Here is a 27,667-nt window from a genome sequence, read left to right as displayed (position 1 = left end):
ATGTCCTTAGGTTAGTTAGGTTTAATTAGTTCTAAGTTCTAGGCGACTGATGGATGACCTCAGAAGTTAAGTCGCATAGTGCTCAGAGCCATTTGCTGTAATGTTCAGATAGAAGCGTAACAGTTGAAGGAAATAAGAGGGAGAGCAATGGCTGAAAAGTCGACTTCATATAAATTCTACTGTATGAAATTTTACGAAATTAAAGTGAATTCGTGGGAAACGAAATGCAGTTTAGGTAAAATCGGGCTTCTAAAAGCCGGAAAACAAGATAGTGGAAGTGAAATCTAATTTTTGTCAGCTGTAACATCTTCTGGCAACGAGAGGAAACACTAACTGTCTTCAAAACATATAAAAAGCACTAATTAACGCCGTAATTAACTATTTGACACGACGTGTTGATGCTCGACTATTTTTTATATCGATCTGTTTCCTTACGTTGTGATAAATTTCATCAAAATCGATCTACTCAGTAGTAGTGAGGAGTGGATTGTTTATCGGGTTGTTGTTGTGCCTTCGTCGTAAAATATTATCGCAAGTAGGCTGGTTTCTGGACCTGTGAACTCGATATTGTGGTCTAGTCACAGCGAGAATCAGAATCAGATACGAACGAATGTACAGCTTGGAATAACACTTTATTCTAATAAATAGCATACTTTCACATTCAACGTAATGACCAGACAATGCAATGTACTCGCTGACACAGAGTGTAGGTGATCAAGTTTTTGTTCGGTAACCAAGCGAACGAATAAACAGGGAAAGCAAAAAGCATCGACAATATTAAAGTCACTGAACTCCGTGCTGCAGAAAGGAGAAGGCATTTCACAGCGCTTCTTGCGGCCAGTGCATGAACCCTGCGTGCATCTGCCAAACGGTCAGCTGATCATCTAACGTCTGCCGTGGCTCCAATGTCGTTTGCGACCTCTTACACAAGATAAACGATACTAATGCTGCGAATTTACGAACTTGCCAAATATGTTCAAATAGTGGTGGTTTCCTTCCAAATCGGAACCATTTAAGGACACAGATGCGTGCATTCGTTCCCTCAACAGCTCAAAACATTTCTGTGTGTAACGGCAACGATCTACCTGCGCAACTGTCACCGCAAATCACATTTGTGCACATTGACCGTTGCGTGTGAACAGGTTTACGTAAATACGAAATGTACGCAAACCTGGAAGTTGGAGGTTTGAGCGAAATTGCTCAAATCTGCGCAGACAATTGGAGCGTGTGGACAGCAGATCGCAGAAAATCTGGCGCTAAAAAGTGTGTGAATCAGTTGTTTGTTCAGTCAGGTATTTGTCGTCTGTGTGTACATAGCAAATTTTGAAATAGCAGACACATGTCAGTGTTCTAGAGACTTCATTGCCAAATTATCGAACTGTTCTGGAGACATACAGGTTAGTGGAAAATTAAAAGTAGGGAATACAGCGGCAGGGATAAGAAGGCAGCTGCTTATAAACCTTTAACGGAGACTTTACGAGATATTGACCTGACAGTAAATAGGGAAACAGTGCATCGCAAAAAAAATCTATGCGGACTGTTTACCTAAAAATAACGGAATGTTTTCGATTTTAGGGGAGGGTTACTAGCATATTTTCTCTCAGTACTGTCCTTTCCCATAATTTAATGTGAGTTGAGAGTGCAGCAAAAAAAAGTAGCCCTTATTTGTTGTAAAGAAGAGTGCAGTCAGAATATAGTGTTAAGCTGATTGCGGAAGATCTTGGTACAGCGCCTTCAAGTACATAGTCATTATTACATTTCTTTTACTTCCTTATGTAATATGTGGTCCCTAACAAGAGTGATTTAGAAGTGAACTGTAGAATTCGCTACCACAATACTAGGAGTAAAACTTCCCAAATATAAAGAACTGAATTTTATGTTCTGGTGCAAAAGTTGCGGTAGACTGTAATAGAATTTATACAAAAGTCGATACTTCAATACTCCAGAATATTTTGCTGGCCACACATATAAGTGCATGCTTGACAAGAATGATGCGCAACCATGCTCGCCCGAGCATACACAAACTCCTCACGCCTCCACACGCTTGTACAAGCATTAGTTTGATTACCAAAAAGTATAGAGCTCAGACAACGATGCGCTGGCTTGGGCAGACCTTTTTTTGCTTGTGTTACGAAAAAACAACATAAGAAGAAACGTGATACATGGAATAAAGAATGGTTAAAGAAACGAAAATATTATTCCCATATTAACTATTCGAGGTTGACACGATATGGAATCAGTCTCACAATATCGTTGCTTTTCTTCTCCTTTGCTCCACATAATAGTGTGTTTTCTTTACTTCTCCTGTGTTAAGGTAGTACTCATCTCACAAGACTTCCTGCAAAAGCGACAGCGTTTGACGTCACACGCAATATCGACAATCGATGTTGTAGGAGCCGTATACATTTTGCCATGTTTAGTTGTTTCTTATAACTTTCATATGCCGTGTCAAGGCGACGGCGCATTAAAATTGCATCACAAACACGTGACTCATATGAAAAATATCAGTTATTAAAGCATCAACGATATAATCCTTTTAGAGATACTATGATAACCGAGATCCGAGACAAATACATCTACATAATTAGTCTGCAGTTCGCAATAAAGTGTCTCGCAGACGGTACATAGAACCACCTTCAAGCTACTTCTCTACAGCGCGCTGGAAAAACGAACCCTTAAATCTTGCCATACGAGCTTATTTTATTATGATGATCATTTGTCCCTATGTAGATGAGCGCCAACAAAACATTTTCACACTCCGAGGAGAAAGTTTGTTGTTGAGGTTTCACGAGAAGGTCCTGGTGCAGCGAGAAACGCCTTTGTTTTAATTACCGTCACCCCAATTCGCGTATCATATCTGTGGCACTCTCGGAATAATACAAAACGAGCTGCCCTTCTTTGAACTTTTTCGATGTCCTCCGTCAATCCTATCTGATGCGGATCCCACACTACATAGCAATTACCCACAAAAGGGTGGACAACATAGTGTAAACAGTATATTCAGAAACCTCTTATATTTGTTGAATGTTTTGTCAACAAATCGCTGTCTTTGATTTGCGTTTGCCATGGCATTATCTATGTGATCGTTTCAATTCCTTTTAGTACCCCTGTGGATGACTTCACATTTTTCAGACGGTAAATGACAGCATCATCGGTAAACAATCAAGGAGGGCTGCTCAGATTGTCTCCTAAATCCTTGTTTGTTTCTAAGATTGTGACGCTAAAATATTTAATTACAGTTTAAGAGGTTACAGTGCCCCTCCTGAGAAACATTTCCTTCTTTTATTTTTTTAAAGGGGAGATGAAAGAGATATAGGCCTACATCGCCTAGTCGTTTAAAACAGGTCCGACGAAGCGAGATAAATCCTCAAATCTCTAAGCAGAGTTCAGTGAAATGAACTGTGAAACATCGTTGCTAGCGATCCATGTGTAGAACTGAGAACGTCATGCCCTCTTCCTTCTACTCACTCATTTCCACAATCTAATAACGAAGTACAATGGGAAACATATTCATCAATGGAAAAAGTTATCGAAGGGACCTTTTTGCTTGCTCAGTAACTGCTTCTGTACTCTTAACTTCGCGATATTTATAAAACACCCAGTCTCCTCTACTTTAAGCACTGAAATATTTCCAAGTGAAAAAGCGGAGATAAAACAAAAACAGTGTATTGATCGAATCAAACACAGAGCACAACAGTAATCAAACACAGAGCACAACAGTATGAATGTGAGTACATACATAATGATGAACTTGATTACATCCCACTACCGACTGCAGCAGTATTTCGAGAACATTTGTGAATATAAAAACAACATAATAACCCGATTAAGATCAAAATTTGCATTCTCATATTGCAGAATATCAGTTAAAATTTATGATGTGCTCGATTTAGAAACATGAAAAGCTGCACTGGAAAAAAAGCTCTTAGTCTACTGCAATTAGCTCCATTGAATAACGAAACTGAATGCGTCATAAACCCGAAATAATGAAATTAAATTTTAGTCACGCTTTTCAACATTGTTATCAATCACTCGTAATTTCTGCAATAATTTAATCACTATTTTAAAGAATGGCGAAACATGAAAGCTAACACACCTGTCATCGCATTCCTCATTAACATTCCATAAAAGAAATGTTAATTACTATTTTATTCACATCAATACGTGACGACCAATAGCACAACCATTTCATTATACTTCACATGTGTAGCTCACAAAGCATTCACACTAAATAAATACACAGAGGGCCATCTTTCGAGGAAAGGCATTAATGTACATTGGTTCAGGCACATCCAAGCTTGGCAATTAAAAACAACATGCATTAACCAGTAACCAATGTCATAAAATATTTTTTTGGTCAAATGTTTGGGTGGAGCGAAAACAAGGCTCTCTGGAAATGACAAAATGTGTTTTTGTCCGAATTTTTATAGCCAAACGAAAAGTGGTAAATGGAGAATGGGGTATAAAATTGAGGTCTATTTCTACAATAAAATATATAACTGCTTGAAAGTAATCAAGCTAATTAAGGAAAACTTACATAGTGATTTGAGGGAAAACTGAAATATTTCACTAACAGCTCCTGAAGTGTCGAAAAGATCATTAGGCCTGGATATTTTCACATAAAAAATTACATTAATGTGATATTAAACCGCAAAAAAGACTTTCTTCGAACCAAGTACTATATTGAGGCATTTACAGGACAGAAGACTTAAGAGAGCAACTGAGGTGTCAATACTATCAACCTTGAAAATAAAATAAAAAAATTGAAAAAGTCGTCCAAATGTTTTGTGAAATTATTTTCCTAAATGTAAGAAATAAAAAAAAAGTGAAACGCTTGACGAACCTTTAAATGGTGCTCGAAATCCTTTCCAGTAAATAAGGTGCATCAAATGTTTATCTATTTTATTTTACTTCTTACTTTTAGACACATCATTTGACCGAGTGTTTTCAATTTTTTTCGTTTTTCCATTCGCACCCACGAGTGAAATACAAATGTACTCACGTCATTGTAATATCTACATCCAGTACATTTGGTTATTTACTGACATTGTTGCTTGACAATCTCTAAAGGTACATTTACACTGGCGATAAAAATTTCACATGGCCGACAATGTTGTCCAGCAACATTGCGTCCACACGAACTGCAGCCACATGTACTATGATATTACCTCACCGTTCCCCGGCAATGCTTGCAGCATTACATTTCCGAGCCGGAAGTGTTTACACGGCGCCGTACTATTGCCACAAAATGGCGGAACTTGTGTTAGTGGAAATTGTGCGGTTCTCCCGCTTTTACATAGGGCATAAACATTTTTGGAACAGTGATTAAAATTTTTTAAAATTTTTTGTTTTTAAAATTCAGTTTTAATCATACCACATATGTTCTTGTAGCATACGTGGTGTGATTAAGGCTGAATTTTAAAAACAAAAAATGGCAAGGAATAAAGTTAGAAGGAAGAAAAGAAATCGGGATTTGTGGGTGCTTCTTTTTTAAGTAAGCGGATTGCTTCAGAAAATTTAAGTTGTAAACATACCTTTCTCTGAATTTTACCAGAATGTCGAAACACGTTTTCGAATACCTGGTACAAGCAGAATTGCTAAAACTGATGCAGATATAAGAGAGTGTATACCAGTTACAATCCGACTGGCGATCACCCTTTCGTATTTAGCTACTAGTGATTTGTACATAAGTTAAATTTATCTCTTTAAAGTGTACTGTCCTCGAATTAGTCAATAAGCGTCTTGGTACCAGAAGTATGCAATACTTTGGTAGAACGACTGAAGAGTTTCATTAATGTAAGTTTGAAATAAGAATACAATTTTCATTTATATTATATTTTTGTTCACCAGCACACATCACTGTTTACACTATAAATTCGTTCAGGCACGTCTCGTGACAGTACGAAACTCATGGCATCAAATGCAAACAGTGTGCGCGAAGAGCCACTATGGCTACATCTACATCTGTACTCTGCAAACCACCGTGAGGTGCGTGGCGGATGGTACGCCTCATTGCACCAGTTACTAGGTTTTTCCCTGTTCAATTCACGTATGGAGCGCGGGAAGAATGATTGTTTAAATGCTTCTGTGCGTGCAGTAATTGTTCTAATCTTGTCATCACGATCCCAACGTGAGTGATAGATAAGAGATATTCGCAGAGTAATCATTTAAAGCCAGTTCATGAAACTTTGTTAAAAGACTTTCTCGGGATAGTTTACATCTATCTTCAAGAGTCTTCCAGTTCAGTTCCTTCAGTATCTCTGAGACACTCTCCCACGGATTAAACAAACCTGTGATAATTTGTGCTGCCCTTCTCTACATGCGATCAATATCCCCTGTTAGTCCTCTCTGGAACGGGTCCCACACACTTGAGCAGCATTCTAGAACCGGTCGCACGAGTGATTTATAGGCAACCTCCTTTGTAGATTGATTTCACTTCCCAATATTCTACCTCTAAAACGAAGTCTACCTCCTGCTTTACCCACGACTGAACCTATGTGATCATTCCATTTCATATCCCCACAAAGCGTTACGCACAGGGGTATTTGTATGAGTTGGCCGATTCCATCAATGACTCACTGATATGACAGTCCTAGGATACTACGTTTTTTCGTTTTGTAAAGAGCACAATTTTACATTTCTGAAGGTTTAAAACAAGTAGCCGATCTCTGTATCGCTTTGAAATCTGATCAAGATCTGACTGAAGATTTATGCAGCTTCTTTCAGACGGTACTTCATTACAGATAACTGCATCATCTGCAAACAGCCTGGTTTTACTACAGTCTACAAAGTCATTCATATACAACATGAACAATAAGGCTGTCAACACACTTCTCTGGGGCACACCCGATGACTCCTCATCCAAGATGATATGCTGCGTCTTCCCTACCAAAAAGTCCTCAATCCAGTCAAAATTCCACTTCATACGCCATATGATCGTACTTTTGGCGTAGGTATGGTACTGAGTTAAATGCCTTTCGGAAGCTGTCTGTGCTTCCACTCTTTCTACGTAACCTTTTCGCCTCACATTTGGCACAGGTTAGCGGACTGGAATTTCTTATACGGTGTACTTTATCAAGCGTGATTCCGAGCTCGTCGGCAACAGATTGACAACTGTCCTTTTTCAAATACAATCTTTGTATTAATTACTTTCGACGTCCCATAACTCTGGTTCTAGATGAATCTCATTTGTAAAATTCACAGTTCCCCTCGTATGCCCACTTCGCCATTGCTGTACACAATAAACCCACAACAGCAAACATCTAACAAAACAGGTGATTAACTGGCCATATGCACATGCGCGACCTTCCGACAAAAATTGGACGGTATTATTTACGCTCAGACGTTATATCAGACACGGAACTGCAGCGCCGTCAGTGAGAGAAGTAGGCAGTGTTGAATTTTGTTATTTATTTATTTGGCCTCGGGCAACTAACGACCATTTCGTCAACCAAATGTTAAATAAGAGGCATGTAGTACAATCCTTACATCGATCTCATAACAGTGATACAAATATAACAACAATAACGATTAGCACCACTATTAAGACATAAAACGAAAAAATAGGAGCACAAAAAAAACATCTGCTCAAAACCTAAATTAAAATAACTGTGCATATTAACGTAACTGTTAACATAGTTCCCAGTGCTTGGTTATTATTACAAAGATATCTTGGCAGCTCGTAAAAATTTGAAAAGTTCTTTGTTATAAACAGCATATTCAAAGAAAATAAAATGTTGCCACTCGTAGAAAACTTTACTTTCAGATGACATAATTGTTCTAGAAGAGACTGTCTGTTCCTCTTTCATTTTCACACACTAAGAGGCTGTGATTGCTGTCATCTTCTGGAGAGTGCCAATTTAGCATTTTAATGGCTAAACTTAGCATTTTTTTCCAAGTGATGTAGCATGAAATAATTCACATATAGCATATTTTTTAGCATTTTATACTGATAAGTCAATCATTATGTATTTTTTGTTCAAAGATAAAATTGCGTTACCAGGAACGTTTTAGCGCTTACACTATCAAATTTCTTTGTCAAAGATTTGATCAAAGATGTGATCAACTATTCGTCAAATATATTTGACAAAAATCTTTGATGTGGCCCTAAGAAGGGATATTTCACTGTCATCATATTTTTCGTCAAAGTTCTTCTTGCACATCCTACAGCAGTTCGTTGTCGTTGAATAGGGGAATCCCGCAAGTTGAAGATCGAAACTTAGTTATTTGCATAGAAATCCAATGGACACTTATCGGTGAATCACTAATGAAACAATGCTTGTGCACGATATGAAGTTTGCACATTTCGATGACTGTGGTGTGATATGAATACGGCTTGAACTGTGACATATCAGTCAGCGAACAGAAACTACAGTATTTCGTGGATTCCACGGAGAAGATTGTATAGACGAATATGCTCCGTAAATATGTCAGTGGCGCGTGTTTCATATTGTCTGCATTCCGGAATTGTAATCCCACGATATTAAGGTAACGAGTACGTCAGCGACAGTACAGGAGTCTTATGATTGCCCGCACCAGATGAATATGTAACGGATCTGGAGACATTATTTTCAAAGCAGAATCGCCAAATACTAGCGTGGCACGTCATACCTTTTCGGAATCCTGCAACAAGGTGAGGCGCAGCAAATGCTGGTATTTTTGAGAAAGACTGGTAAATCTGACCGGACACCTAGTTGCAAATGTCATTCCTCTTTAAAATATTTTTCCAGTCGTAACATTGCAATTAGTCGACACACGACAGCATTGTCATTTGTAAAGAGTACCAAGACATAAATGCAGGCTAGTGTTTGCTCCACTTCCCTTCCTACAATTCTTGTAATATTTAGTAAAATAACTCATACCAGCTTTCATTCATTCAGTGTACCTGCAAAATTTTTCAGATTATGGTTCCTCATTTATAGTAAATGAGTATTTTTTTCTGATATGAATCGCTTTGCAATGCGCCATTATGCACGTGAGGGCTAACCTACCATTTGTGCGCTTTGTTCTGAGTAGCCCAGAACAGCAGCCCGAGCGGTGTACAAGTGTTTTGGGCTGGTTTGTTTATCAAAATGCGAAAGTTTCAGGGGTTGGGCACCTCAGTATATTCTTTCGAATAATGGAATGCATTTTTGGCTGGATGCATGCTTACTATTCAACATTGTTACTCTGTACTATAGGCAACTATATTTAATGCCAGAAAATTATATTTATTTAATTTTCTTGTGACCGAGTTTTTGCATGTTTGAGTAAAGGTACAGCACGAGTAGGCTGTATGAATACAATTTTGTTTTTGTGTTGCATAGTAAATTTAATTTCAATCTTTTGGCCCAGAATCCCACGTGTGAAATTAATCTGTGGTAACTAAAACACCGAAGTTCATTCAGTGCAACGTAACTAGATTAAGCCACTGCGTGATTACCCGGTTGTTTATACTATTTAAATTTACGTCGACAATTCTTGTTGTGTTAAGAGATCGAAGCAGTAAACCGGAAGTAGGCTGACGCAGGTGAAGAAATGTTTCTTCATTAAAAGAGTTCTTTTTATATCAAATATTGATGTGAAAATGAGGAAGAAGTTCGTAAAAGTGTACATCTATTGTACAAGATTTATGGAAGTGGAATGTGGGAAAGAAGAAATTGAAAACATTTGAAATGTGGTGCTGTCGAAGAAAGTTAAAAATTAAGTGGTTAGACTGTGTAAGAAATGAATACATACTAAAAAGAGTAGGCAATGGAAGAAATCTGTGGGAGACCCCTACCAAAGGAAGGCACAGGTTAGTTCGACACCAACGGTGGCTTCCAGTAATAGTTAACATGGTGCGGGAAGGAGCACTCGTTTTTAAAACTTGGAACGCAGTCTTCTCCAGCCGATTTGGTAATTTTATTGAAACTGTGTTTAAGGCCCAGTTTTTCGGCGAAGTCGGAGGCAATTCGTTGCAGCTCAACAAGGAAAATACGATAGAATAATTGCGCCAATGTAGTTATTTGGTTGACTAGTTCTTGTTCTTGTTCAGGAGTAAAAACGGGTATAGAGTAGCATGGAGAGTTGCATCAAATCAGTCTCAGGACTGAAGACCACAACAACAATATCCTCGAGAAAGGTCTGAATTGAATTTTAATCGATCATAAAATTTAATTCCCGGTATGTTGAGCCCCATTGATATGCTGTTCACTGATCTTCCTCACTTCACTAAACTTTATGCTTTTTTTAGGGTTTCTTCAGTCCATTTAGCTGCTGTCGCTAATTTTCTTTTTCTAGTCGTCGCCTTTCTTAAATTAGGTATAAGACACTACATAAGTGAAAGCAACTTTTTTTTAAGTTTTGAATGTGGGGAGATATCAACACTCTGTTGACATTGTCCCACATTTATTTGTCGATATTAACCCACTTGGACATCAGGGCAGAGACAAACTTTAATGGCTTTGCCAATGCTCGAGAAGTTGCAAAACCCATACGAAAAGACACGCTGGAAAACGTACTATATACCAACACTATACAGTTATTAGAGTTTTTTTTTTAAAAGTTACCCGAATTTAAACATAATCAAACATAGCATCAAAATTCAATAAAAGTTAGTTTTTAGTGCCACAGTAAGACTAGTTTACAATACCTCGTCGGCCCTGCACTCTGCTTCTAGCACCATTCGCTGTACTACAGCACTATTCCTATTGACTGAGAAAACAATGTCTTTATTGTCTGGGATATCTGTATTTCCCGTGGTCTCCCTTATTCTATTGCATCGTGTTAAGTATTCCTGGGTTCCATAGTAGAAAATACAGTAGGGGTAGTGGGTCATTCCACGTCAAAGGGACCAATATTAAACAGTGTCCCTACTCGACCATCTCCAAATCTAATAAAATTTGGTGTGAATGTTTTATTGTTTTTGACAGTTATATACCAAATTTCAGTCCAGTATCTTCAGTGGTTGAAATTTTAGGGCTTTTAAAGCCAGGCTACTCGCCTTCACATCGTGTGCAGATGTGCCAAGTTAGCTAGACTTTTTTAAAACTTCTAGCACACATTTGGTCATTAGCTGTGACATACATTGACAAGTTTTCATGAAAAAAATTGGGAGTTAGCCACACTTAAATATAAATACAAGCTTCTAAAGTGGCTAAAAAATTCGTCATGCTATTCTGAGATCCAGGGTTTGGCTGACCACTGCTACTTTTCATATGAACCAATCAAACCAAAACTTAAGAACGTCACTCCACCTAAGATGTCTGCACGTGGATCAAATTTAATTAACATTGGATGCCTGGAAGAAAAGATGTGCATCTGCAAAGTTGTCCAAAATTTTCTATATACAGTTTTAGGGTATTTTTGGGAGGCAATATCTCAACTCTGTCTTGTTGAATACTCTGGAAAGAGCATGCTTTAAGCTTTCAAAGCTATACTGTTTAATTTCTGGACCTTGCATATTAATGAGTAAGAATGTGTATTCGAAGGTAGGGAAAATCTATTATCAGTAAATACAAAAATTAATACAATTTGAAGATGTAAATCAAAAAATGTGTAATTGTAATGTCTCTTGGTAATATAAGATTTGCCTGCAGTTTAGGGAATGTAACTGTGCTAATAAGTGTTTTTACATTATGCTCTTAAGATCAAAAACTCTAGATTATCATAATGGAATGTTATGTTGTTAATAATGCTTTAATTCTACAATGCATGGTGGTTGGTGGTACATATATGCATTGTCATTCAGTTTCCATCGACATTATAAAGCAGCAATAGTTTTTTAAGACTCTGTCCTTGCAGCAGTGATACATTGCTGAAATACCACTTTTAATTGGTGGTTTCATTATTGGCAATTTTCACTATGTCAGTCTTCTGTGAGGTGCAATTTTTGGTGTTGACATTGTACTGTCTTAGAGTTGAATATGAGTGGTTGAATAATCATTAATCATTGTTGTAGCTGAAAGTAAGCACTAAAACAATTTGTTTTGATGGCCTAATTTGTATATTTTATATACAAACAAGTCTGAGTCTTCTATGCTTCAAACCTGCATATTCATAAGCTTTCAAAATTGCTTGTTATAGATTAATAACTATTGTGTAAAATGAACCAAGAGATCCCTTCACCCAGCTACTTTCGTGGATAAGATGTAGCTGATTGTCATAAGTCATCACCATTCTATTATGACAAAAGTGAACTACAATCAGTTAAGGAAATGTCACCAATGAATAAGAAGCTTCTACGACGTGGCTCTGGGCTTTATTTTACTGAAGACGGCCAAATTTGTCCATACGATAATGCCTTGTTGATGACAAAATTTCAGTTCGTGCAGAAGACTTGCTGCAACCCATTTGGTAAAGAAAAACATGTAACCAAGAAGGCTTCAACAGCAGTGACCATTGCAGTGTCTGATAGGTTGAAGTTTTTGACTAACGTTTTTAAACATGGTCAGAAAATTTGTACCAAATGTAGACAAGAAGTGGCCCAAAGAGAATCATCCCACCAGAATAAGCAAGAATCACCATCCTCATGGATGTTGTTGATGTATGCTTTACTGCTAATACTTCATGATCATCACTTGGAGAATCACCATTAAAGGTTCAACAGATCAGCAAACGGGATTCAAAGGGATAGATAAAGCACAAAGTTCTGGAAGCCAAAGGTAGCATTACTAAGGTAATCGCCATAGCTGCTGGTGTGAGCCAAGTAGATATTGCTCAAATATAAACGTAAGAGTGTCAAAAATGTAAAGATACAGATGTCTTAGTTGAAGAACTTAAGCTTCAGGCTTCAAGAAATTCCAGAAAAGTTCAAATTTTGACCCTGGCCCCAAACAGCTGGACTATTGAAAAAACAGCTAAAGAATTTGCTGTTTTAACTAAAATGGAGAAGAAGCCTAGGAAGCTAAAGATAAATGGGATTTTGGCAACATGTGCAAACTAAAAAGGGAAAAAGCTCAACAATAAAGTAAAACAAAATGTCCTCACTTTTTTTTGGAGATGATGAGTTCCCTTGTTTATGTCCAAGCTAAAAGGATTGTGTTGCAGTAACAATAAATGGAAATCACACATCTGCTCCTTTTAGATATGAAAGAAATGTTCATTGCTCATTGTACGCATGCTTATTGTAAGCATTTTGGAAATCAACTGAGCTTTTCTCAAAATTTTGTGAGTTCAGGCTGAAATGATGTACTACAGTTGGTGCTTCTGGATCATATTCAGCATGTGTATCTGCAATTCATCAAAATATCAAATTAATGTTGGCTTCAGAAACATCCATCGAAGATGACTACAAGGTTTTCACAAAAAAGTATGCAGTTTGGAATCAAAAGATTGCATTTTGCAATGTTGTGAGGGATGTCCAAGAAAAGTACAACTAGAGGCTTTTCTCAAAGATGGTTTTAAAGACTATGGCCCTGAAGAAACAATATAATACCAACAATAGGCCCATACTGACAGACACACATTGGAGACATGTCAGAGAACTGTTGAAGATTCCATGTAGACACTTATTGTGAAAATTACTGGTTTAAGAAGCCATCACTTTGTGACAAAACGCTAAAGCAGCTAAAAAGAAATCTTGCTGTAAATGAATTAATTATATTGATGTATTTTGCTGAGAATTATTCATTTGTTGTTGATGCTGAGCAAGGATTTCATGGGGAGAATAGTCAGGCCACATTACATCCATTTGTTATGTATTTGGGTGGCAAAGAATGTCAGCGTATTAGCATTTGTATGATTAGCAACTGTCTCCATCATGATACCATTGTTGTCCATGTCTTTCAAATTAAGTTCATAGCATATTTCACATGAGCAAGAAGATGTCCTGATCAGCTTTGTGCACTCACATGGTTCTGATTGTTCCTTCCACTGGCCAGCTGCTAAAGAGACCTGCTGGATTCTTAAGCAACATATTTTCATGACTTTAGAAGCACATTACCATCATCATTGGGAAGACAAAACAGTTTTCCCCCATCTGTCCTTGACAAAATTGTAGGACTATTTAACCAAAAATGGAACTGACTCTTTAGTGTTTTTGTTTTGCAAATTTGCTGTGTTGTGTATTATACTCGTTTTATGGCATATGTTGAATGAATGTTTGAAATTGGTTTATACAGTCAAAAAAATTAATTGTTGGGCATAATGACCAAAATAATAACTTTTGAAATGTATTCTTACCCATCAATATGCTAGATCCAGAAATTAAACAATATAGCTTTGAAAGCTTAAAGCATGCTCTTTCAAGCTGTGTTCAGAAAAAGAGGATTGAATAAAACACAGTTGGGATATTTCCCCCTAAAAAAAACTAAAATTTGCATGTAGAAAATTTTGGACAACTTTGCAGATGCATATCTTTTCTTCTAGGCATCCAATGTTAGTTACATTTGATCCATATATAGACATCATAGCTAGGAATAACCCTTTGAAGTTTTGGGTTGATTGGTTCATCAGAAAAGTAGCAGTGGTCGGGCAAACCTTGCCTCTCAGAATTGCATGACGAATTTTTTAGCCACTTTAGAGGCTTGTATCTATATTTAAATGTGGCTAAATCCGAAATTTTTGCCATGTTTGATTCAGCATAAAAGCTGTTTTTGTGTATTGAAGCAAATGACCGAATGTGTACTAGAACTTTTAAAAAATCCTAGCAAACTTGGCACAATTGCACCTTTGTATATAATGTGAAGACGAGTAGCCTCTCTTCAAAAGTCCCTAGAAGTTCAACCACTGAAGATACTGAACTGAAATTTTATATATAAGCATCAAAGACCATACAGAACCTTCACACCAAATTTCATTAGATTTTGGAGATGGCTGAGTGGTGACCCTTGGTCCCCTTGGCATGAAATGACCTAGCCAAAGACCAGAATGTGGGTGCAGAAGTTAAGTAGAGGTGAAAATATTAGCACAAGTCAGGAAAAGCGTGATGACAGAATCAGACAGACGAGTAGAAAGACTGCGTGGTCACTTAAATAAAAGTGTACCCATGCTCTGTGCTAGCCGAACAACTCGTATCAGTTTTGCAGTGAGTGGCGAAATGGTTTTGAGATTCAAATGGTTCTGGGTGCACTTGCTACTAGTTGGTATTCATCCCATGTTCCGGCTTTCTTCAAACGATACAGAACTGATACAAGGATCTTTGTGGCCAGGAGGGGATACGAATTCTGTTTGTGAAGACAAATTTTCGCAGGGGTCAGGGGGAGCAGACGTCTTCCCTTCCTCCCTGCCTGTAGAATAGTCAATAAAAACATATTATTGCTCAATTTTAGTTAAAAGATAGTGCCAAGAAACTGAAGCTCGTAAACAAACTGGATACAATTTGGAATTAAGACAGCCAATAGTGAGAAAGTACAGGTGAGTTGTAGCCAGGATTTTGCAGTAAATAATAGTGTCCCAGCACGGCTGTGATGAGTTATATTCTGGCATTGAACATAAACATGGTCAACCTTACACATTTGCTACTTGCTGGCTGAATGATGTGGCTGCTTTGGGCGCGCTTTTGTTGACATTTCCTCGTGCTAATGAGACTGCAAGTAGCGTATTTCATGCTCAGTTGGTAAGGCAGTGAGTATCTTGCGTTTAACAGAGGATATGAAACTAGACTGATGAATTGAGTTCTTTTATTTATTTGACGAGTGTGTCAGTTGATTGTGTCCCTTAAAGATTCTTAAAGTATGTGCTGCCATGCACGATGTCAGAGAGAATAAAATTCATTTTACATACATATGGTTTTTTGAGTGTTCCGCTGTCTTGCACAGAGTATTGAAAAGGCTAGGCAATGTGTCTTATTTCTCTGCCACCGTAGCACTGTGGGTACTCTAATTCCCTCCTTCGTCTCCTTGTTGCAGACTACCTGTCATCGATATCGGACTCACGGCTGCGAGCAAGAGCAGAAGCTGCGCTGATTGCAGAGCAGCACACCAAGTCACCTGAATGGTAAGAGCCAAGTCTTCGAGTCTTGTAATGTCACTTGTCCTTAGCATTGAAAACAAATGGAGATTGTTCAAAAATGTTTACTGAATGACTCGATATAACGTAGGCTATAATGTGTGGTAGCTGTCTTTAAATCTGGATAAATGCAGGATAATGGCTCTGCAAACAAAAAGATCCTGACAACGCCAGACTACAAAATTAGTGGCGAAAATCTCTTGCACATCACATCATTTCAGATATTTAGGGGTATTATCAAGGACCAATATGAAGTGATAACACAATGAAATCGGTAGTAGAGAAGGCGAGTGAAAGAATTAGATTCAATGTAAGTGTTCTGGCAAAGAGCAAGAAATTGCATCCAAGACACTAGTGTGACCAAAGTTTGGAGTCTTTATCAAGGAAACTTGACAGCAGACACTGAACGAATTCAGAGATGTGTGAATTCAGATCAGGTAGCCCATATCAAAATGTAAATAGCTCAGAGAACTTACATGGGAATCTTTAGGAGAAAGACAGCAACGATCTCATGAAATTCTGTCAAGTGAATATTGAGAACCGATATTCGAGGAAGACTGCAAGACGGTTCTGCTGCTCCAGCATGTATTTCACATAAGAACCATGAGAATAAGCCAAGAGAAACTGGGGCATGTACAGACACTCAGTTTGTGAATGGATTAAGACAGAAAATAAACACTACTGGTATGGTGTGGCCTCCCAACATTCACTGCACAGTGGCTTGTTACATACACACAAGGTGTTTAAAAAAAGTACCACGTATTGCTATATGAGGTAGTATTGGCCAAAACTAGAAGAAAAGTTTCTATAGTTACGTCTATGGAAACCAATACATGTTGAGATATGGGCCGTTTTACGTGTGACGAGTAATGTGTAGTATTCGGTGGCACAGGCAGGATTCACAGGAGATGGCATAGAATATTACGACAGTTTGCCCGTGTCAGCAGATGCAAACCCTCAAGTAGTCATGAAGGTGAGGCATCAGTCTCGCTTCAGTTTCGAAGTGTGGGCAGGAGTGGCAGACTCATAAGACCATGCACTTTACCAGACAGATTAACAGGTGCTGTGTATCACTGATTTCTGCACGATAAATTACCAACACTGCTGGACAATGTTACCCGTGCAGAAAGGCAGTGATTGTGGTTTACACTTGATGACGCACCACCCCATTTTCTGCTGATGGAGCGACGGTACCTCATGGGTGATTGATTGGTCAAAGAGGTCCTGTGACATGGCCTCCTTGTTGACTGGACTTGAATCAGTTGGATTTCTGGTTATGGATACATTTAAAGGCATTGGTGTATTCCCAACTGATCGACAATGCTCAGACATTACAGGATCGTGTGACACTCTCCAAGTGCAGCCTTGTGTATTTGTAAGATTGACTGGTGCCCTGCAAATAAGGGCTGAAGGATGTTTCAGGAATGTGGTAAACACCTGCAGCACTGTCTATAGAGTCTGCTTGTACATAACACTCAGGTGGCAATGAGAGGATAGATTGGTCCATATCTCAACATTTATCGGTTTCTTCCACACACATCAAAAAAAGTTTTGCATCACTTCGGTTCAGAGAGTTCTGGAACCTGTAAAGAAAATTGGAATAGAGATCCACATAAACATCATGTCCGCCCTTTTTATTGCTCATGAAAACCACACATTGCATGTTGTACCACCGTACAGCGAAACCTTCAGAGGTGGTGGTCCAGATTGCTGTACACACCAGTACCTGTAATACCCAGTAGCATGTCCTCTTGCATTGATGCATGCATGTATTCATCGTGGCATACTATCCACAAGTTCATCAAGGCACTGTTGGTCCAGATTGTCCCACTCCTTAATGGCGATTCGGCATAGATACCTCAGAGTGGTTGGTGGGTCACATTGTCCATAAACAGCCCTTTTCAATCTATCCCAGGCATGTTCGATATGGTTCATGTCTGGAGAACATACTGGCCACTCTAGTCGAGCGATGTCGTTATCCTAAAGGAAGTCATTCACAAGATGTGCATGATGGGGGCGCGAATTTTCTTCCATGAAGACGAATGCCTCCCCAATATGCTGCCAATGTGGTTGCACTATAGGTCAGAGGATGGCATTCACGTACCGTACAGCCATAACGGTGCATTCCATGACCACCAGCGGTGTACGTCAGCCCCACATAATGCCACCCCAAAACGGCAGGGAACCTCGACCTTGCTGCACTTGCTGTACAGTACGTCTAAGGCATTCAGCCTGACCGGTTGCTTTCAAACACGTCTCCAACAATTGTCTGGTTGAAGGCATATGCAGCACTCATTGGGGAAGAGAACATGATGCCAGTCCTGAGCGGTCCATTCGGCATGTTGTTGGGCCCATCTGTACCATGCTGCATGGTGTTGTGGTTGCAAAGATGGACCTCGTCATGGATGTTAAGAGTGGAGTTGCAAATCACGCAGCCTATTACGCACAGTTTGAGTCGTAACACGACGTCCTGTGGCTGTACGAAAAGTGTCGTCCAACATGGTGGCGCTGCTGTCAGGGTTCCTCGGAGACATAATCCATAGGTAGCGGTCATCTACTGGAGTAGTAGCCCTTGGGCGGCCTGAGCGAGGCATGTCATCGACATTTCCTATCTCTCTGTATCTCAAAAATGGCTCTGAGCACTATTGGACTTAACATCTATGGTCATCAGTCTCTCTCTGTATCTCCTCCATGTCCGAACAACATTGCTTTGGTTCACTTCGGGACGCCTGGACACTTTCTTTGTTGAGAGCCCTTCCTGGCACAAAGTAACAATGCAGACACGATCGAACCGTGGTATTGACCATCTAGTCATGGTTGAACTACAGACACAATGCTCAAATCCTTATAGGCACTGAAAGCTGGCTAAAGCCGGATGTAAGCTCAGCCGCTATTTTTGCGAAGAATCTAACGGTGTTCCGAAAAGATAGGCTAAACACGGTTGGCGGTGGCGTGTTTGTTGCTGTTAGTAGTAGTTTAACTTGTTGCGAAATTGAAGTAGATACTTCTTGTGAGTTAGTATGGGCAGAGGTCATTGTTGGCAACCGGAATAATTCTTTTACCGACCTCCCAGTTCAGATGATACAATTGCTGAAAGGTTCAAAGAAAACTTGAGTTTGATTTCAAACACGTACCCAACTCATACGATAATAGTTGGTGGTGACTTTACTTTACCCTCGATATGTTGGGGAAAATACATGTTTAATTCCGGAGGTAAGCATAAAATATTATCCGAAATTGTGCTAAACGCATTCTCTGACAATTATTTCGAGCAGTTAGTTCATGAGCCCACGCGAATAGTAAACGGTTATGAAAACACACTTGACCTCTTAGCAATAAATAATCCTGAGCTAATAACCAGCATCAAAACCGATATAGGGATTAGTGAACACAGGGTTGTCGTAGAGAGATTGAATATTGTACTCCTCAAATCCTCGAAAAATAAGCGAAAAATATATTTATTCAAAAAAGCAGATAAAAATTCACTTGACGCCTTCCTGAGAGACAATCTCCACTCATTCCAAATTAATAATAGAAGTGTAGACCAGATGTGGCTTAAATTCAAAGAAATAGTATCGGCAGAGAGGTTTATACCAAATAAACTAACAGACGACGGAGCTGATCCTCCTTGGTACACAAAACGAGTTAGAACACTTTTGCAGAAACAACGAAACAAACATGCCAAATTTAAACAGACGCAAAATCCCCAAGATTGCCTTACAGAAGCTCTAAACTTAGCGCGGATTTCAATTCGAGACACAACAGTTTCCGCAATGAAACTTTGTCTCGAAATCTGACAGAAAATCCAAAGAGATTATGGTCGTATGTGAAGTATGTTAGCGGCAAGAAACAATCAATGCTTTCTCTGCGCGATACTGGAGATACTATCGAAGACAGTGCTGCCAGAGCAGATTTACTAAACACAGCCTTCCTAAATGTCTTCACAAAAGAAGACGAATAAACATTCCAGAATTCGAATCGAGAACAGCTGCCAAAATGAGTAACGTAGAAGTAAATATCCTCGGAGTAATGAAGCAACTCAAATCACTTAATAAAAGCAAGTCTTCTGGTCTAGACTGTATACCAATTAGATTCCTTTCGGAATATGCTGGTGCATTAGCTCCATACTTAACAATCATATACAACCGTTCGCTTGACGAAAGATCCGTACCCGAAGACTGGAAAGTTGCACAGTTCACACCAATATTCAAGAAAGGTAGTAGGAGTAATCCACTAAATTACAGGCCCACATCGTTAACGTCGATATGCAGCATGATTTTAGAACATGTATTGTGTTCAAACATTATGAATCACCTCGAAGGAAACTGTCTATTGACACACAGTCAACATGGGTTTAGAAAACATCGTTCAAAAAATTGTGTGAAATCTTATGGGACACAACTGCTAAGGTCATCAGTCCCTAAGCTTACACACTACTTAACCTAAATTATCCTAAGGACAAACACACACGCCCATGCCCGAGGGAGGACTCGAACCTCCGCCGGGACAGAAAACATCGTTCCCGTGAAACACAACTAGCTCTTTATTCACATGAAGTGCTGAGTGCTATTGACAAGGGCTTTCAGATCGATTCCGTATTCCTGGATTTTCGGAAGGCTTTTGACACCGTACCACACAAGCGGCTCGTAGTAAAATTGCGTACTTATGGAATATCGTCTCAGTTATGTGACTGGATTTGCGATTTCCTATCAGAGAGGTCACAGTTCGTAGTAATTGACGGAAAGTGATCGAGTAAAACAGAAGTGATTTCAGGGGTTCCCCAAGGTAGTGTTATAGGCCCTTTGCTGTTCCTTATCTATATAAACGATTTGGGAGACAATCTGAGTAGCCGTCTTTGGTTGTTTGCAGATGACACTGTCGTTTATCGACTAATAAAGTCATCAGAAGCTCAAAACAAACTGCAAAACGATTTAGAAAAAATATCTGAATGGTGTGAAAAGTGGCAGTTGACCCTAAATAACGAAAAGTGTGCGGTCATCCACATGTGTACTAAAAGGAACTCGTTTAACTTAGGTTACACGATAAATCAGTCTAATCTAAAAGCCGTAAATTCAGCTAAATATCTAGGTATTACAATTATGAGCAACTTAAACTGGAAATAACACATAGAAAATGTTGTGGGGAAGGCTAACCAAAGGCTGCGTTTTATTGGCAGGACACTTAGAAAATGTAACAGACCTACTAAGGAGACTGCCTATACTACGCCTGCCCGTCCTCTTTTAGAATACTGCTGCATGGTGTGGGATCCTTACCAGGTAGGACTAACGGAGTACATCGAAAAAGTTCAAAGAAAGGCAGCACGTTTTGTATTATCGTGAAATATGGGAGAGAGTGACACAGAAATGATACAGGATTTGGGCTGGAAATCATTAAAAGAAAGGCATTTTTCGTTGCAACGGAATCTTCTCACGAAATTCCAATCACCAGCTTTCTCCTCTGAATGCGAAGATATTTTGTTGACACCTACCTACATAGGGAGAAACGATCACCACGTTAAAATAAGGGAAATCAGAGCTTGTACGGAATGATATAGGTGTTCACTCTTTCCACGCGCTACATGAGATTGGAATAATAGAGAATTGTGAAGGTGGTTTGATGAACCCTCTGCCAGGCACTTAAATGTGATTTGCAGAGTATCCATGTAGATGTAGAACTGTGTACCTCCTTCCTGGTGGAATGACTGGAACTGATTGGCTGTCTGACCCCCTCTGTCTAATAGGTGCTGCTCATGCATGGTTGTTGGTTGTTTACATCTTTGGGTTGTTTTAGTGACATCTCTGAACAGTGCAAGGGACTGTGTCTATGGTACAATATCCACAGTCAGTGTCTCTCTTCAAGAGTTCTGGGAACGGGGGTGATGCAAAACTTTTTTTGATGAGTGTAGTTCTAACTAATACCACCTTTTGCAGAAATAAGTTAAACTTTTTATAAATGTCCTGTACATGTAAATGTAGAAGTTGAAGGTGTCCAATGTATCATTATCGGGTAATTTGATGTTGATGTATTAGTCTTATAATGTCACTGGACGAGGACAGATGAAATGTAGCAAAAAATCAGTCAGTCAATCAACTACTTCTAAATATTAACTTCTGACAATGGGAAAAATAACCAAAACATACTAAATACAGAAGTTAGTAATTGAAGAACCCTCATACAAATGAGATGTTATTTTGTTGCTGTAGTTTTCACCATTTATTGTGTTGCTGTGGAGAACTGTTTGTTTTACACAGCTGTACAACATGTCAACTCTCATGATTACAATAGTCCGTACAGCCATGCATCATGGACATTCGCATACAAACAATTTAAAGTACTGCAGCTGTCCTGACAACCAGGTCCAGACGAGTAGTCACTAGAATCTCATAATGTTGGTGGTTTATATGACAATAGAAGATGAAAAAGAAGTAGAAGAAGGTCTCTCAGCATCATGGCTGGTGACCAAACTTCTAGCTATAAAACACAATCACCACCACCAATCCATCACTGCCCAGACTGTACATGATGGTGGTGTCTGACTCTGGGCATACAGAGTGTTGGGACTAGTCATAAAGAAACCTGACTTGCCTACAAATCATAAGCGGCACATTTCCATGGTATGTTACTGCCCATTCTTTCATGAACTGACCAGTTACTGTGTCTCTGGACTCCTCATACCAAAGCATGCACCAAAATTTCCTGAAAAATTTCTCAAATCTTGTCAGTACATATCATTGTATGTATTACAAAAGAAAGTAAGAGCTGAATTCATACACATGCGGTTTTAATCTCAACAATTTCTATTTTATGTATGTTATAAATGTGGAAGACAATGTTTCAAGGGTGAACCAAGAAGTAAAATGACAATTGCACTCACAGCTGTCAGATTCTTTCCGTTGAATGAATTTTACAGTCCTACAGAATGAAACTTCAAGAATCAAATCTGCCAAGTAGAAAAATATTGGACAAACGATCATCAGTCCTTTCATGCTCAGGTAGTTGGATGGAACAGAAGAGGCAATGTGATCATCACATGCTCTGTTTTCTTCATTGGTTTATTAATCACTGGTGTCTTCAGCACAGCTCCACACATATCAGATTCTTATCATCCTTCCATAACTGCAATACAAGATTTTATACACCCTGCAACTTGTCTCTATCTCTGCATAACAATAAAGCTTTCTGAATCTACTTCATCATGTCAGCCGTATGATTCTTGGGGGGAAAAACCAACCCTACACAGTAAACTGACACTGACACAAAACCACAATTAGAGCTTTATCCATTATCATTGTAGAGTATGTCAGTCACTGGTACATTATCAATGCTATCCGTGTTTTAATCATACCTATTTATTTATGTTTTCTATCTTCCAACTGCATGCTTCCATAACTGAGTATTCAGTGTGCTTGAATGCCATATGGGGGATCCGGGTACAGTTCCTTGTAGTACCAGGGATTATTCGCTTGTGGGAGTACAGGAAACAGGATGCATTCAGCTGTGTGATGTTAGTGGGGAAGCTACTTGAGTGGGAAGTGGCAGTGACAAGGTGTAGAGGGCTGTCAGTGGCTGAGGGAGCAGTGTCCTGACCTCCTGTCACTCCTTACTGCATGCATGTGATGCCATTGCTGGAGGAAGACACAACAGCCAGTGAACACTGCATGCCACATCGGGGCAGAAAGAGAAGCTGGAAATTTTCCATCTCATCTTCCATCTCATCCAAGTATTACTCACTCTTCCCTAATCAGTTAAGTTCTTCTCGAGATTTGATTTCTTATGTACCACTGGCATGTATTTTATTTGTCATTACTCACAAAGTCAATATGTAAAGGCATTTTCTTTCCACTCCATAATTTGACAACACTGACAATGTCAAGCTTTAATCTCACTGTTGCTCTTATGCATTAGCTGAATTGGTTTGGTGAATAGCTTTATTCGTAGTGATTTTATTATGAGTGCTCCGAGGCAAAGGTCCCGAGTTCGAGTCTCGGTCCAGCACACAGTTTTAATCTTTCAGAAAGTTTCATATCAGCGCACACTCTGCTGCAGAGTGAATATCTCATTCTGGAAACATCCCCTAGGCTGTGGCTAAGCCATGTCTCCGCAATATCCTTTCTTCCAGGAGTGCTAGTTCTGCTAGGCTCGCAGAAGAACTTCCGTGAAGTTTGGAAGGTAGGAGATGAGGTACTGGCAGAATTGAAGCTGTGAGGACGGGTCGTGAGTCATGCTTGGGTAGCACAGTTACTAGAGCACTTGCCCGCAAAAGGCAAAGGTCCCGAGTTCGAGTCTCGGTCCGGCACACAGTTTTAATCTGTCAGAAAGTTTCATATCAGCGCACACTCCACCGCAGAGTGAAAATCTCATTCTGAAAACATCCCCCAGGCTGTGGCTAAGCCATGTGTCTGCAATATCCTTTCTTCCAGGAGTGCTAGTTCTGCTAGGTTTGCAGAAGTTTGGAAGGTAGGAGATGAGGTCCTGGCAAAATTGAAACTGTGAGGACAGGTCATGAGTCATGCTTGGGTAGCTCAGTTGGGAGAGCACTTGCCCGCGAAAGGCAAAGGTCCCGAGTTTGAGTCTTGGTCCGGCACACAGTTTTAATCTGTCAGAAAGTTTGTTAGACTCTGGTATTGGATGAGTTTTCTGATTCTGTCTGTGACTCACTGATATTATATTCATAGGATACTATGGTATTTCACTTTTTGAAGTCCACAGTTTTATGTTGCTGAACATTTAAAGCAAGTTGCCAATTTTTGCACCATTTTGATATCTTATCAGTGTCTGCTGTGGGTAGCTCAGTTGGTAGAGCACTCGCCTGTGAAAGGCAAAGGTCCAATGTTCTTTCTCCAGTCTGGCACACAGTTTTAATCTGTCAGGAAGTTTTGCAAACAGAAAAATTTGGAAATGTTGAAATCACATTTGAGGCATTTTAAAGAGGAAGAAGATGCCTTCCTCATTCGCATCGTAACTGTTGATGAGATTTGTGTCCATCAATATGAACCTTAGAGTAAGTGACAGAGCAGGAAATCAAAACATCCATCTTTTCCTATAGCAATAAATGTCCAAAAGCCAAAGTCCTGTAGTATAGTTGATTGTGACACTGTTTTGGGATATAAAATGTCCACTACTGGTTCATTACACTCCTAAAGGTTAAAAGTTAACAGTGACATTTAGTGTCATCAACTGTGATATCTAAAACCCAAAATCAAAATGAAGAGGAGAGGGAATATTTCAAGAGGCATTGTTTTTGCTTCAACATAATCCCCCCCCATACACCTGGGAAAACAATCCAGTCCATTCAGAATTTTAGTACTGAATAGTTTGAGCACCCACTGTACAACCCAGGTGTATGTCAAACTGATTTTCACCTTTTTTGGTCCAAAGAAGGAGCACCATATGAATCCAAATGCCACAGAGCTCTTTCTAAGGCACAATTAGGAAGCTTTCTAACTTCATGGATGTTGAGGGAGGTGATGTTACTTGGAGTGTTGTTTAAAAAAAAACTGTTGTTTAAAAAAAAAAACTGTACTATATTTTGTATTTCGTTGTGTTTGTACTACATACTGGAATTCTAGACACAGCACCCTTCAGTTCATGTGGTATTGATCCCAGGGCACAATGATGACAGGCATATCAGTGTACATTCCACATTCGACTGACCTCAAACCTCAGATCTTTATATTGCAGTTTCTTCTGATTTGCTTTATCATTAATGATCCCATCTCATGTTACTTGTTCTGTGATTAAAGGGGTGGTATTATATATGGCTGTTTAGCTGCAACCATGTGAACAGTATAAATTTGTTGGTCATATGGGACAGTGGTGTATCAAGCGGTCATAGCCATTTTAGGTGTATGGTCATAACCTTTGTTGGAGAGATTTGGTAACCCAAGAATGCTGCATATTTGCCAGTAAAACTATGTGCACACCTTATCGTGTCTCTTGAGGTACTCATTCTTTACTATTGTAGGACAGCCTGGCATTATGTGGTCCATGATCTAATGGCATACTACACAAGGTTAACATGTGTCATCTTTAGTGATTTTCAGTTTAGCTTTTTCATAGTTCTTTGCCTTCAAGGCTTGTTATTGATCAGCTACTACTAGAGTTACTGACTCTGCACTCATTTTTGCTCTTCTAAATAAAAGGTGTGTTTGATGTCTGTCAATATTTAAATTCTCCATATGACTTGGGAAATGACCATACAGAGATTTCTGTTTCCAGAACTGTTTCATCTTATTCTGTGTTTCTGTTTTGATGTTACTTTGGAAAAGTGTGTCATTAGCAGCACCTTCTGCACTCCGAGAGAACCTTTTTGCAGTTTTTATGCAGTATGTGAGAACTTTCTTGCCATTTTCTTCCCCTGGGCAGTAATGTCTCTGTCTCCATTTGCCATCTCAAACTGTATTATCTGACACATTAGTGGATCATTCACACACTTAGTTACAAACCTGCTAAATTCACCTCTGGCTCTTAAATAAGCTGCCTCTGTTTGTATGGCCTGTCGATGTCAGCTCCTGAATGACTTAACAATACTTTGTAAGCAACTTCTGTGTCTTACAATCTGCATGTAAAACATCTTGTTAGATTCAGTCCATCAGACTGAACCAGTATTCAGCTACAGATACTGTCAGGAATCCTATAACCATAATTTTGCTCTGGAGTTGAGTTCAATTTGTAGCACCTGTTACTATTACTGCTGCTACTGCTACTACTACTACTACTACTACTACTGCTATCACTATTACTACTATAATGTAGAGCTCACATTGAGATTGGTCTATGCCTGTGGGCCACCCTTGTAAAATAAAACAGGAGGTCTATGTACATATTCAAAAGATAGAGAGTCAAATGAGAAAAAGCAACTGTGTCTTTCATTTTAGCGAAGCTTTATTCATTCTTGAGTTGTTGCATTTGTACAGAACAAGCCAAATGCTGGTGATAACACATATAGGCTTTAGGAAGGGTCCAACATGTGCAACACATTGTAAGGTTGTTGTTATCCAGTTCTCCCATTCCTCATGGAAAACAGCCTACACACAGTACGTACTGGAATGTGGGTAACAGCATGAACAGTCAGCTCCCTGGGGTTGCAAGGTTTCTGATCTTCAGTATGTACATAGTTGCCTTCCCTTGTCCCTGCATATATAAATCTATTTGTGGCCAAATTTTTGATGTACAGCTGACCACAGATTCCTGTGAGATGTGCTGTTTACTTCTCTCTGGACTCTTACTGAATGGCACTAGAACAGCAGTTGACGTTCCTTCATCCACAGGCATTTTTGACCATCCAGCATTCAGTTTTTCTATGACAAAGTCAGTTTCATGGAATTTCACAAGAACTTTCACCACTAGACTAGGTGTATTGGGTGGTCTGTCTGGTTGTCTTGACTAAAATCCCCCCCCCCCCCCCCTGATAACATGGCTGCTCCTGTCCCCTGCACCTTTGTTTTTCTTGTGTAATTTGCTGTATGTTTGATACATCAATGATTCCTGTTCTATTTAAAAATTATAATTATGAGTTACGTACAAGATGATAGCATCAAAAATATCCACCATGTTGATGACATAGCCTCATACATCATGCCACTCCTCCTCCTCCCCTCCCCCCCCTCCCCCCTCCTATCTCATTCTACTTGATTTTAAATTTCTGTTTATCTATCATTTTTGTTTTAGAGGGATATTTCACATCTCTGGACTGCTCTGTACTATGCATACTGTAATGTTATATCACTGAAGAAGTCGCATTAGATGTAAGACAGCG

General features: G+C 39.2%; 1 protein-coding gene across 1 annotated transcript in view; it reads left to right on the top strand.

The window, feature by feature from the left end:
• Positions 1-27,667, top strand: part of LOC126457994 (uncharacterized) — a 375,721-nt gene that overhangs the window by 202,926 nt on the left and 145,128 nt on the right. Inside the window, exon 4 of the mRNA XM_050094761.1 lies at positions 15,810-15,897. Within this exon, the coding sequence (XP_049950718.1) occupies positions 15,810-15,897 (88 nt within the window). The remainder of the gene's footprint in view (positions 1-15,809; positions 15,898-27,667) is intronic.

The sequence above is a fragment of the Schistocerca serialis genome, chromosome 2 (assembly GCF_023864345.2).
Source record: "Schistocerca serialis cubense isolate TAMUIC-IGC-003099 chromosome 2, iqSchSeri2.2, whole genome shotgun sequence".
NCBI classification, from domain to species: domain Eukaryota; kingdom Metazoa; phylum Arthropoda; class Insecta; order Orthoptera; family Acrididae; genus Schistocerca; species Schistocerca serialis.
This window is presented reverse-complemented; position numbering and strand designations above follow the sequence as displayed.